At 39.8% G+C, this 13,939-nt stretch overlaps 1 protein-coding gene across 7 annotated transcripts in view; it reads left to right on the top strand.

The window, feature by feature from the left end:
* The window catches only part of CCSER2 (coiled-coil serine rich protein 2), a 148,420-nt gene extending 135,235 nt beyond the window's left edge, over positions 1-13,185 (top strand). For 5 of the 7 annotated variants that reach the window (XM_050958550.1, XM_050958547.1, XM_050958553.1 and 2 more), the window contains one exon: positions 8,043-13,185. In XM_050958550.1, coding sequence (XP_050814507.1) covers positions 8,043-8,873 — 831 coding nt within the window. In that variant the 3' untranslated portion in view covers positions 8,874-13,185. The remainder of the gene's footprint in view (positions 1-8,042) is intronic. The other 2 variants (XM_050958552.1, XM_050958551.1) reach the window with 1 other exon arrangement.
* The last annotated feature ends 754 nt before the right edge of the window (positions 13,186-13,939 follow it).

Genomic DNA, 13,939 nt, shown 5'->3' with positions numbered 1-13,939 from the left:
TGTATATAATTCAGATTTTACTGATTTTATAGTAGTTTGTGTTCGAGGTAATTTTTGTAGGATTAAGGACTTTGGGATGCTGCTTTGTCGGTTTCCCGCCAACCCTCTTTCCTTCTCCCCACTGCCCTGGTGTCTGGGTACTGGATTGTGCTGAAGATGCTGGGATTCAAGGTCTGCGGTTCCTGCCCTTGCTTGTTTTTGCTCAGCAATGAGCTCCAATACTGTCTGTACTGCTTGGGGGAAGCTCACATCGTATCCAGGTGCAGTATCTGCCTCTCATTCCCTGCCCATACCCAGGAAGACAAGGTCTTACACACATAAAGGAGGTCTCCATGGGATGGCAGTTTGATCCTGGCTGGTGAACTCCCCTCCCCCTTAAGTTGTCCTGCACAATCCAGAAGTGCACCTCCTATCACCGAGTTTCAGTCCAGATCTGATGGGACCAGCGTTATGGACCTCACACTGGGGCCTGTCCATGAAACATGGAAGCATGCACATAAGTACGGCAATAAGTCTTCCTCCAGATCCAAGAAAGAGACTGCACTGTCCACCAGTTCTGGCCACGAAGGAGTGGCATGTTCCAAGGCTCACAAGAGCAAGAAGTAAGTGGTCACATTGTTCGCTAGATTCAACAGTCCTGGTTCCTGAATTCTGCGTCTCTCCTGCATCGGCTCCACTGGCACCGCATGAATCATCGATACTGAGGCAGGCCCCTTTATCTGCCTCAATTCCCTCTGTGGTGAATCTGATGTGCTCCTGGTCCTCATGAATGGTTTGCCCTAGATCAGATGAGGTCTCCACAAGTTCCAGTCCATTCACCTGCTAAGAGGGCCTTCTCTCTGACATCGGATCTGCCACCCTCTGGGCTTGTTCCTACAGCACACCCTGTTCCATCAGTCCTGTAGACACCCCCATTTGTACAAGACTCTGGTTCCTCTGAGTCTGAGGTTTTGGACACTACTCATGGTCTGCTGCTTCCATTCTGAAGGCAATGCTTATCAGAGAGTTCCAATAGCACCATGACAGTACCCTTCTTTGCCTCAACACAGGAGCCACTGGTGCCTGGCTTCATGGGCATCACTGCAGCAACAGCAGGACCAACTAGGTTGGCCATCATCTGGTTCAACCTGGGAAGAATTTCCTGTCTCACCACCCTCTCCTTTGTTGAATAGATGTTCGGAACTGGGGCTGGATGATATGCCAGTCAGCCCAGCTCAGATGGTACTGACAAATCTGGAGAGATTCCCCTAGTCGTCCCCAGATTCAGCTGTGTCATCAATGCCCTCTTCCCCAGACAACTACTGTCAGTTTCAGGAGCTGCTCAGGAGAACGAACAGTGCTCTTCAGATCCCACTGTAGGAGGTGCAGGACAATCTGCACCAACTACTAGACATCTTGCATGCATTGGAACTGCCCAAAGTGGTCCTGTCGATCAACGCCATTGTCCAAATGGCACACCATGGACATGTGCATCTCCACCCCGAAAGGGGCAGAAAAGGGGTCTGAGTTTCTGTTCTCACACCCTCTGCCTAATTCCTTGGTGATCCAGGCTGCTATGGAGCAGGCCAGACAACAGCATCCATGTTCCACCCTCTTGACGAGGGTAAGAGGCTATATCTTATGGGTAAAAAGGTTTTTTACTCAGCCAGCTTCCAGTTCTGTATCTTGAACTACCTAGCACTGATGGCCAAATATTACTTTTCGAACTATGGGCAGATGGCAGATTTTACAGATAAACTACTTGAAATGTGCATGATCCTATTGTAGGATATTTTGGAGGAGGGCAAGTTGGTCTCCAGGACTATACTTCAGGCTGCGGTTGTTTCTGCAAACATGTCTTCATGTACAATGGTGACTGGAATAGTCATGAGGAGAGAATCCTGGCTACATACCTCAGGCTTCCCTAGAAAGGTACAGAGCACAATTGAAGACTTCCCTTTGAAGAGGATCTCTTCAACTAGAAGATGAGTGATTCCTTATATTCCCTGAAAGACTCTGTAGAGCCACACCACAATCCCTAGGCATATATACGCCAGCACCAAAATGAAAATTGTACTGCTCATGGCCATTGTTTTACAGCTCTTGATATACAGGACGCTTACTTCCACATCAACATGCACTCAACCCACAGATAGTTCCTAATATTCATGGTGGGTCTGCGACACTTCTAATACAGAGCCCTCACATTTGGACTCACCACTGGTCCACGAGTCTTCACAGAAGTTTTCTTTATGGTGGCAGCTCACCTCCAATGGCAAGGAATCCTTGTCTTCCCTTACCTGAATGACTGGCTACTGGCAATGCAATCCAGAAAAGAAGTTGGGGAATCGATCTCCCAGCTCTAGGCGTGAGTTTGAACATCAAAAAAATCAACTTTTCACCCTACACGATCCCTGGAGTTCATTGGAGCATGCATCAGTGTGGCCTCCACATGCACTTACTTGCCAAAAGACAGATTGCAAAGTCTACTGGACCTGATCACTTTGGTGACATCCAACCCTTCTGTCTCAGCCAGAACTTGCCTTTCCCTCCTCTGCCACATGGCAGCATGCACATATGTCACAGCCTTTGCTCACCTGCGCTTCCGCGGTCTACAACTATGGCTGCAAGGTGCTTACTCCTCCCATGGACATCATTCTCACCATTCCTCCAGAGGTCACCGCCTTCTCCAAGTCTGATCCGGAATGCCCTTCCTTCTATCCTCATCGAGTGTGACCGCCATAACAGACACCTCACTTGATGTACTGGAGAGCACGCATGGGAGATCGCATGACGCAAGGAACTTGGACTGCTCGAGAAACCAGGATGCACATCAGCATCTTGGAACTTCAGGCAGTAAGCAAGGCATGCCACACATTTTTATCTACCATCCTTCCACTCTCGTCATGTTGTATAACACCACTACATAAACAAGCAAGGAGGCACAAGGTCCCCAGTGCTGTGTGCAGAAGCAGTGCACCTCTGGAAAAGGCATGCTGCACACTATCCTCTTGCCAGTGGCTTACATACCAGGGACCCAGAAGTCGATTGCTGATGCTCTCAGTAGGAACTTTGCAACCGACCATGAATGGGAACTGCACAACACTATCATCATGGACATTTTTGATCAATGGGGAACTTCAAGCAGGAACCTCTTTTTGAATCTCACACCAGCATCAAGTGTATTCAGTACTGTTGACACGCTGGTCATCAACTGGTTGAACCAAGTGAACTATGCCTTCCCTTCTGTACCACTCATGCTGCAAATCCTTCACAAACTCTGAGGGAGAGGGTAACCATCATCCTGATCACTCCATTCTGGCCTCGCCAGTTCTGGTTTCCTGTGCTTTTCTGCATATCAAAACATCCTCCGCTCCTGCTCCTCACGTTCTGGAAGTGCTCAAACAACGCAATGACAAACTCAAACACCCTGATCCACAGACGCTTCACTTGGCAGCCTGGTTTTTTGGATGGATATCTCTGCTGGCACGAGAATGTTCGTTAGCAGTACGTGAGGTCCTCTCTAATAGCAGGAAGGACTACAGAAGATTATCCTACTAAGCTAAGTGAGCACACTTCATCTCCTGCCCAACAAAAAGGTATTGTTCATCAGGCTATTGGCATCCCAATGCTCTTGGACTGCTTCCTCTATCTGAAGGGGTCGGGACTTGCTCTCAACTCCAGCAGGGTGCATGCAGTGGTTAATAGCACTTTCCACCCTCTGGTGGAGGGTCATTCCGTTTTAACCCACCCTTTGACTTCCTGGTTCTGGAAGGACCTGGTATTTAAAAGCCTGCCAATCCAGCCTATTGCTCCACAGAGATACCTCACCCTAGTCTTTACATCATTAATGAACTCTCTTTGAACCCCTAGCCTCCTGCCTCCTTTCCCTTCTTTCCATAAAGGTCGCTTTCCTAGTTTGCAAGGAGGGCTGGCGAACCAGGAGCCATGATGGTAAACCCCCTCTTTCACTGTGTTTTATAAGGATAAAGTTTTTGCTGTGGTTGCATCCCAAATTTCTACCAAAAGTGTTTTCCTGCTTCCACCTCAACCAACCCAAACATTTCCCAAACCACATGCCTCAAATGAGGAACAGCAGCTTCACTTCCTCAGTGTCTGTAGGGTCCTGAACTTTTACCTACAGTGGATGAAGCCCTTCTGGATGTCTCCTAGGATATTCGTGGCCATAGAGAGACTTAGGCAGGCCATTTCCACCCAGAGAATCTCAAAGTGGGTTTCAGGGTGCGTTAGTCTATCAGGACTGTCCCCACCAGATGAGATACAGGCCCATTCTACAAGAGTGCAGGCATCATCAACTACTGTCGCACTCTATGATGTGCCCCTTGTGGACGCATGTAAGGCAGTCACGTGGAGTTCAGTACACACCTTTTTTCTCATTATGCTCTAGTGCATGATTCTGCAATGGATGCCTCATTTGGCGCAGCGGTTCTCCATTCCACAGTTCTGTCATGTTTCTCACACTCTTCTCCTAGCTAGGTACTGCTTGTTAATCACACTCAGTGGAATACAATAGGGACCATCACTTGAAGAAGAAGGAGAGGTAACTGACCTGTAACTGGAGGTTCTTTGAGATATGTGGTCCCTATCAGTATTCCAGATTCACCCTCCTTCTGTGCTGCAGATCTGGTAGATCCACAGTGGAGAAGGAACTGGAGACGCTGGTAGTCCACTCTGCCCTTCATCACCTCAGGTGAAACCACCAGGTAATGCAAGGGTGCATGCCCGGAACAACAGACACTACTACTTTGAAAAGTTCTGGCTCCAGGCGCATGGTGCAGGCACATAACCTTCAGTGGAATACAGATAGGGGTCACACATCTCGAAGAATCTCCAGCTCCAGGTAACCTCCCCTTCTGTGATGAACTATTTATTGCTGATTTCAGTCTTCTTCTGATCTTCCAGTGGTATAAATCAGGAGTAACCACTGAAGTCATATTTGTGAGATCAGTGTTAGGCTCCTTGTGATTCATTTTAAACAGAGGGCCACATTTTTAGTACTTGGAAATTTACTGGAAGATGTCAAAGCCATCTGTGCTAAAGCTGTGTCCTCAGCAAACTATGAATCGTATATCTAATGCTGCTTTCCACTTTTGGGTCAACTGTTGGCATCCTTTCGTTATGAAAGATGTCTTAGGTATGTATGTCTTTATGCATTTGGCTAATATCTTCCATGCAATTTCTGTAATCCCAAATGCAAGTGCTTACCATGCCATTACTCAATTTAAGCAATATTTTTGTGTTATTTTATAAAATGGCAGCCCAGATACAGCATAAATAAAAGGTCAGTTTCTAACTAGTATTTCAGATGTGCTTATACACATTGTAAGAATGTAAGTTTAAGTGGGGGATGAAGGTTGTCCCTTTCACTGTTACATTTCATAGACTACACTTTTTGATTAACATTTGACTATCAATTATTTTTGGGGTAGTTTAGCACATAGCTCTGTATGTAATTTAATGTTCACGCATAACATATTTGGTTTTATCTCCTTTATTACTAAAAATGAGAGGGAACTGTGAACAGCTGTTTGGGTATGATAAACATTGACAAAGTACTTTGTGCCATTAAAAAATAATCATTTTGTTTTTTTCTAAATTGAATTAGAAAATCTTAATTTTGTTCAAGTATTTTGGTTCTTTAGCACACATGCACTGTGAATGGTTCTATTCTGACTACTTGTGTCTGTGCTCAAGAATTTTCTCAACAGTTTTTTAAAATTTATAAATGGGTTCTCAAAACAGTGAATTATTGGGATAACATCACCCCCTCTTTGTTGTGCAAGTCTTCTCTGGAATAACAGGTTTTAGTTTGAGGTACAGGTACTATCCATATCCATTACATTAAGATTGAAAAATTGACAGATTTGCCAGGATTTATTCTTTAAACTTTAATTTGTGTATTTAAAAATTGCTAATAGCTTATGAAACATCCTATTTTGTATCTGTAGTAGAATTGCTTGGTAGGAAAGAAAATGCTGAAGTTTACTACATATTTGGTGATGTTAATCAGTGGAGGGAAAAATAATTTACTATGAAAGTAATGTTTTGATGCTCTTCATCTCTCTCCAGTTTATCACACTTTTCTTCTTTATACAAGTACCAGTTTTCACTGTGTTTAGTGTCTCTGTACTTATCTCTTTGTCAGTCATTGTTGTCACTGGTCCAATCTCTAGTTTAACCTTGGCTAAAGGTGGAGTTTGTGAATCCAAAGGAAAAATCTCCAGTAAATCAGAATTAGATTAGTAAATTCTACTGATCTATTTTTCCCCTTAAATTTGCTCTTTATGGAGAATTATAGTGGAGGTACTCTGTACCCCATTGAAGAGTGAGCCTACCAAGTACATGTCAGAAAGCCAATGAAAGCTGAGGTGCTTGTTAATCTGGGTAGCAGTCTGAACTACTCTTTGCAATGTGTTTACTTTGTTTGAGCAAGTATTAAAAATAAAGGCAAAAACCCCAAAATAATCCTCGTCTTTGGTGTAATAATGATTAAAAAGTTCAGTCAAGGTAGCCTAATGAGAAATGTTGCTCCTGCTTTATTGATTCATTGTAGTGGTATATGTGTGACACTATTACTATGTACTATTACTATGTACATAGAATCAGACAAAAACAAGTGTGTTTTGGAAGAATGATTTTCTGCTTCTCTGTTTAAGCTGTCTTCAAAATGAGATTTTACTGTAGTTCATCTTTTAAAAAGGAAAAATAGAAAATTATCCAAATCAGATGTTGAATTTTAATAGCTTAAGTGCAGTATGATAGGTTTTGTTGGGGAAAAAATGTTGTGAATTACAGAATCTTGAGCAGTTCTTTTAAAATCAGTGTACAAGGTTGACAAGGTTTTTGTTGATTTCCATACAGAAGAGTTTAGTTTAGAACAGATGTTAAGGGGAAAATATCGGGACCGCCGCAGAGGGGCTTTGTGTGGTGGGTTTTTTTTTTTGTTGTTTTTTTTTAAACACTCACCCGTCTGGGAATTTGGCGGAGAGCTCTTCAGTCGCGGACAGTCTTCGGCGGTGGGTAATAAACCTTGCTGCCAAAGACAGAAGCACCCACCGCTGAAATAACGCTGAAGACCGTCTGCGACTGAAGGACTCTCCGCTGAATTGCTGCCAAAGACCAGGAAACAAAGGATCAGGACAAATAGCATCCCAACTGTACTCTGGATGAGACATGGAACAAACTCCTCAAAATCGAGACAGTCCCGATTTTATCGAAACGTCTGGTCACTCTAGCCCCAGAAGAGGTACTGGCTATTCTTTTGTTTATAATACTAGACTCTCCCTTCAGATAAAATGTAGAGTCTTCATTAAAACATGCTTATCTGGTGATGAATGCAAGACATTCAACAAAAAGATATTACATGGTGTATCTCCATCAGTTCATTTGAATGGCCTTTAGGATGAAACAGCTATATAAATCTAGTCAATAACCTAATTAGGACAAGCTTTATATCAAATCTTCTGTCCTCAGCTCGCCAAGAAAATTAAATCTTTAGAAGTGGTGTCTTTAGGATGCACTTCAAACACAAATTTTTCCAGTAAAGTCCTTACCTACTCTTAAAAATCTTTAAAATTGATGAAAGGCTTGGGATAGCTAATTGGAATGTGCATTGGGCAGAAGATAAGATAGATGTAATATAACAAATTTTATTAGCTATTAAAGGCACTTGCATCTGAATTTACTAGTACTCAGACATAGCTTTGTTACTGTAGTGCAATACAATTAAAGAACAAAACATACAATTGTTAGTTGACAGTCTCTTTCATATCCTTTGCTTTAAATCAATCAATAAGTTTCTTTCCTTGTCTTTCATTTTGTTTTGATATGTATATTTTAGTGCTGGCATAATTCTTTTGTGCATAATTTACCAGTCCCACTTGTATGTATCCCATGGATCCCCCTGGCTTGACAAAGTTAACTTCTTAACACCAAAACTGAATATGTAAGCGTCAAGCACCGGATCAGCACATCTTGAGTTTAAAATGTTAACTATATACATTTCTCTAGTCTAATATGTTTATGTATTTTCTTTTTAACAGCCTCAAGTACTACAGCCTTCCAGCAGCCTTCCCAGTTCCACAGACCTCGCCCAGGGAAAATTAATAAAAACACCACATATCGAGGCCCACAGTGAATACCCTAAACAGGGCCTGCATGAAAACGGTGATCATCACAATCAAAATGCTGCAAATGGCTCTCACACAAATAGCCTGAATGAGTTGAACATTTTACTGAGTAAACGTTTAAATATAAAAGACCTGAATGAGAGTGAACCTGTTGAGGACAATTTGAAGGTTAAAAAGAGTGCGAAAGAACCTGGAGAGCTGGCTAGTAATAAAGATAGTACACTACAATCTCTTCCCTCTTCTTGTCAGACACCTACCCAAATGGATGCTAGAGATGTGCAGACTAAGTTAGCTGCGAAAAGTCAACCTTCATCCGCAAACCAGGCTTCTCAGCCAAAGACTTTAAGAGCTTCAGAGCCCCCAAACCAGAATGCTTTAGTGCCTCCTTCAGTAGCCAATACTGCATCATCCCCAAACTGCTCCACTGTTTCCAAGGCTGAGCTACCATCACTAAGTAGTGCAACACAGCTACAACCAACATCTAGTCAGACACACCTAAAGAGTAAACTGAGTCAGAGAATTTCTAAACTTCGCCCACCAACTATTTCCTTTGTTAAATCTAAACAAATAAGCAGCCCAATGCTTATATCTCTGGAACCTCAGAACTCCCATTCCAAGACTAACATCCCAAGGCCGCTGGCACAAAGAAAGGAAAATGTGCAAAATCAGAATACTGGTTTGCATTCTGGGGATAGTTTGGCCTCTAATCGGCATTCCCGCCTCCCTAAACCAAAGACACATTAAAAACATGGCATCCATATGCACGTCTCATTGGAATGAATCGTACATCAATTGCTTAGCACATATTGACTGCTTTAGTTATGGCTTTGTTATCCAAATCCTGAATGAATATTAAAAGTGGAATCTGTTATTAATATTTGCCTATTCTAATCTGACCTGTTTGGAAGTTGATGCTATCAAAAACTCTGCAGCTTCTCTTAAGAGAACATAATGATTTATATTTAACTATACCTGTGGCCTGCATTAGCAACTTGATTACATTACCCTTCTCTCTCTCAATACTTAACAAATGTTGAAGCCTGTGATGACCACTAAACACTTTTCCAAGGTGCTTCACCAAGCATTTGAAGAGAGCAGGTTGCTTGCAGAAATCATTTCTTGTTTTTATTAATGTGGACTATCAAACAAGGAAATCACTATTCAATCTAATCGTTTGGTTCTGACTACCAGTTAGGCTTATAGCAGTGGAAAATAATATAGAGACCTAATCTATTAGCATATCTTTTCCTGGTCATAATTTGACTCTCTATTCCAGAGGCCTATGCAAAATCTTCATATTTGTCAAAATTATCTCATGACTCTAGTGACATGTATTTAATGTTCTTTTAATCTAGATTCATTTTCCTACAGGTATCAGAATGTTGTTCTATTTGCTTTTGAGCTCATCTTCACCATTCACAGATGGCAAGCAGATCTCACAGGGTGAAATGGCTCTTATTGCACAGAAATATCAATCCATCCATGCATTGTAGTGAAAGTGTAATATGCTTTTGTGTTATTTAATAGCCATTATTGGGTAAATTTTTGAAACAAAGTGCTAAGGATACTTGTGCAAAAACCTGCTAATGCAGGTGCTTTTGAGATGGCTCATTATGCACCTTGGAGATAGAGGCTCCATGACACCTATGCTGAGAGTTTCATATCGTACGTTTTAATTAAGAACTTTTAACTTTATTGTAGTATTTTTGTATTTATTGACTTCCTGTTTACTGTTGGAAGACTGTGAAATATCTGACTTGAAGTGTTTGCACAAAACCTGGGTGAGATGTAGGGATTTGAAATAATTTTACATAATAAAACTTTTTTTAAACTACTTTTTACTAAAACCCACAACTTTGCTTTGAGCAATCCTATGATGTCATAATCAGATCTGGTACTCTGAGTATTTCAGAGAAGGATACTTTTTTTTTTCTCCTGGGAAGGAACTCGTTGGGTAAATAAAATAAGATAAGATATTTCTGCTCTCTCTGGGTAGGTATTCTCTCTGAAGGTGGTCTTTAAATATTTGTCAGATGGCAGCTGTGGGGGCATAAAGTTTGTAAATGCACACACTATAGATTAAGTGCATATCCAGCAAAGTGTTCCAAAAATTTACCCTTGTATCCCACAAAATCATAGCATCTTGTTTTCTTCAGTTTATGTGTACCTGAGACTCAAGCAGGAGAACACTGTCAGAATTAGTATTTTCAAAAACTTACTCTCCAGTGTGTAATAAAACAGAGAAACAACACACAATAACACTGTTTTCGGCCTTTGCTGAAGGAAGATATATTACTGTACACTTTTCCAGGAAATATATTTTGTATGTATACGTCCACAGGAATCTTCAGTAATAAACTTTGGCCCTTCTTAAGCCAAGAATGGCTATCCCCAGTGAAAAAATAACAAGTGACTTAACTTTTGAATAGATGGAACATGAACAATGCAAGCAAAGTGCTCACATTGTTCTCTTTTAATCAGCAGTGAAGCAAAAGAAATCCATAAGTACACTTAGTTTAATCTGTTCATTTCCCATTTGGTTATACAGTTCTGAAATAAAACCAACCACATTTTTTGTTAATTCATATAAAAAATCTACTTTGGCATTAATATTGCAGTAATTGTTATATAAATTGATCAAAATAAGGCTAAGCACAACACTTCTGTTATAATGATTATTAAGTTTTTTTTTTCTTTCTAGAAAGGTCCTGAGTATCCTGTTTGCTGTCCAGAAGCAGAGTAGGCCTTAATATGTGAGGAGTAAATAAAATTGATTTTGTATATATTCATAAAATTAACTCCTGACAGTTGACTGTTTCTCCAGAGTTTGAAACTGCTGATGAAATGGTCAGGTTCTTGGTTCATTTTCAGGTCTGTTTAGATTTTTGTGGAAATTTTGAAAGCTGACTTTCCTTAAAGGAAAGGTGATTTTATTTTTAATGTTATACAGTTTGTCTATGGAGCAACTATTTTCATTTAAAGGAATGCTGTTGGTGTAGAGAGATTTCAGAATGGGTTATCTGACTCCCCTTTTCTTCCTCCCTTCCCCCCGACCAAGTTTTCACCAATCTGATTTACTTTTAAAGAGATAGTAAAATAAATAATGTTTTTTTTAAATCTGCACTTTTACTGATTTTAAGTTACAAAGAAAAGAGCCCATCAAGGTTTTCATAGAAATACAAAATGGTTTACGATCAAATTTTTTTTGCCAAAAAAATTTGTTGTGGTTCTTCCTGTTTCTATAGAAACTTTAATAACATGTATCCCTTGATGTGAAAAATATATACACACACACACATTCACACTCCCTTTTTTATCCTAACAGACTAGTAAATAAGAAATGAAGCCATGGGTAGCAGAGTTGCTATATGTTCAAGACCATGATGCTAATCTAAATTGTAGTTGTGTTGAGTTGAAATTCTGTTAAACATTCATTCACCTAAACATAAGTACATATTTCTGCTACTATCATGACTTTACCAAGGATGGTTCCAATGTATGTACAGAAAGTCCAGAGTATGGGGTAAAGCTTGTTAGTTCATGAACAACTGAAAGAGAGGTAATGAGGTGAAACTGAAGTCTCACTCCTGTGAAAGGGAAAAAAGTGCTGGTGCTGTATGGAACTCTTCAAGTCTGAAATGAAAGAAGCTACTTTATTTAAAGGTGGAGATGTTTCATCAGTTGTGGTGTAGATGATTCTAAATGAATAAAATTAAGGGTTAAATGTATCTGAACTTTTTTTAGGTTTCTAAAATTGGTTATTGCTGACTTTTTCATCCGTTTCAGGTCTCAGACATTCTTCTGTGCAGTACTCACAAAAGTATTAAACTACTGTTCAGTATATGTGTATAAAGAAGAAACAAAACATATTGCATATTTTAACAAGTGAAAACACAAAAGGAGAAGAAAAAATAAATTGCACTTTAAATGAGCTTTATTGCTTGGAGTTGTGCCTAAAATAATCTAAATGCCTCCTGTTGTGTGTGGCTTTTTTGTTTGAACATAATTTTCCTGAAAGCGTTGCTGTTCCAAGATAATCTTTATATCACCTAACAGAATTAATATACACTCTAGCATGTAAGAATATCCATATACGGTAGCACGTTTTCATTGTATATTGATTTTATTTTTTTAATCATGGAATTTTAACACCAATGCAACAAAAACCCTTTCTCCCACCCTCACCCGGTACTTCCTTAATCCCATTTGAAGTCAATGGCAAAACTTTTATGGGACTAATATTTAGCCCTTGGAGAATAATGTTCCTAGAATATATTGTGGAGATGTTAATGAAGAACCATATGCAATACTAACCCAGGGGGCTGGTGAAAGTTGTCATTTACCATAGTCGCTGAAAGTCTTTTCACACTGTTCATAGAAAAATGGTTCTAGAGTTCAAAATCAGACTGCAAAGAGGTTCAACTAGACTGCATCATAGATCAGTAAAAGGCAGTCCATTTTTGGTCTTAATTGCTGACTTATTGTAAAGAGGCTAGAAGAGTTGAATACCATTTGAGTGGTTTATTTTGTTATTTGCATGTTATTACTCTAAGACATCCATATACTGGTTTATTTCATGTGGGGGGTGGGGAAAGTTTCTGTTTTTGCACAGCACATAATACTCTTAATAGGGACATTCTCATAACATTAAAATGGAAATCCACTCTTGAATTGGGCTTCCATGGCTGTTCTTTTTCATCTCATAGTGGCTGGCACAAAGGAGAGTGGATTTTAATAGATGATCATGTTGGTAGGCATGAGTTTATTAACCTACAACCATGCCATCAAGGAAATTCAAGAGTACTTCAATCACTGTTGTGGTAAAGCTGCTCACTGCCTACTTAAAGCACCACAATAAAAACAACATTAACTCAAGTGTTGGTATTTAAAGTCTTAAATTCAGTATTATCTACAAAAATATCCTTAATATCTACAGTGTTGGTTTTCTTAGTTTTATTTTTTAAAACCAGTTCAGAGAAAATACTGTATATTGGAATTTGCTTGTAAAGTTGAGTTAAAAACCTGTATGTAAAGATTCTTTCTTTGTGTTGCACTAGTGGATACAAATAAAATTAATAATTCTAAGTATCCAGTTATCTCAACATTCATTTTGCCTCTTTCCTTTATTCCGCTGTAAATCAACCCTGTGAAAAGTTGCAATGCTGAAGAAAGGAAATGGTGCTGTTGCTTCATCTCCACAGTTGTGCTTCTAGAGCTTTGTGTTACTAATGGATTTGTCTCCCCTCAAACAAGAGTCATCCTTTTATATCGAAGATGTTCAAAGTAAGGAAATCTGAAAACAAGAGAAAATTGAAAGCTATGTTTTAAATTGTGTCCTCTGATAGAATCTGGTATTAATCTAGATGAGAAGCAGAATGGGATAATTTGATGTAGTGACAATTTAAAAAGTGCTTTGTTTTGACTGTAGCTCAAGATGGAGGAAAGTGGTGAGAAATGCATAAAGGGTTTTCCTATGGAATTCTCTTAATATAGAAAGACTATGGACAGTAAAATTGTCTCTGACACTGATTAACCTAAGGTGTGTATGCCTATACAGTGCATATTCATGTATGTCTGCCCACATGGCATTCTGAGAAGTCTTTTTAAAGACTGACAAATTCAAAAGTTGGGACTACTTTCAACTTTCCTGTAACATCCCAGTAATACATTTGTTTCTTCACTTTCTCAGCAGTCTAAACAGTTTTATAGCAGGAGATAATATCTAGTTCACTTAACATCTCACCAGTTTCAATGGATGAAACTTAAAGAAAAGACTATCAATAAAAATAAAGTGGCAAAGAGGTGTGCAA

The sequence above is a fragment of the Gopherus flavomarginatus genome, chromosome 6, assembly GCF_025201925.1.
Source record: "Gopherus flavomarginatus isolate rGopFla2 chromosome 6, rGopFla2.mat.asm, whole genome shotgun sequence".
NCBI lineage: Eukaryota > Metazoa > Chordata > Testudines > Testudinidae > Gopherus > Gopherus flavomarginatus.
Note: the sequence above shows the minus strand (reverse complement) of the source record. Positions and strands in the feature narration are given on the sequence as shown.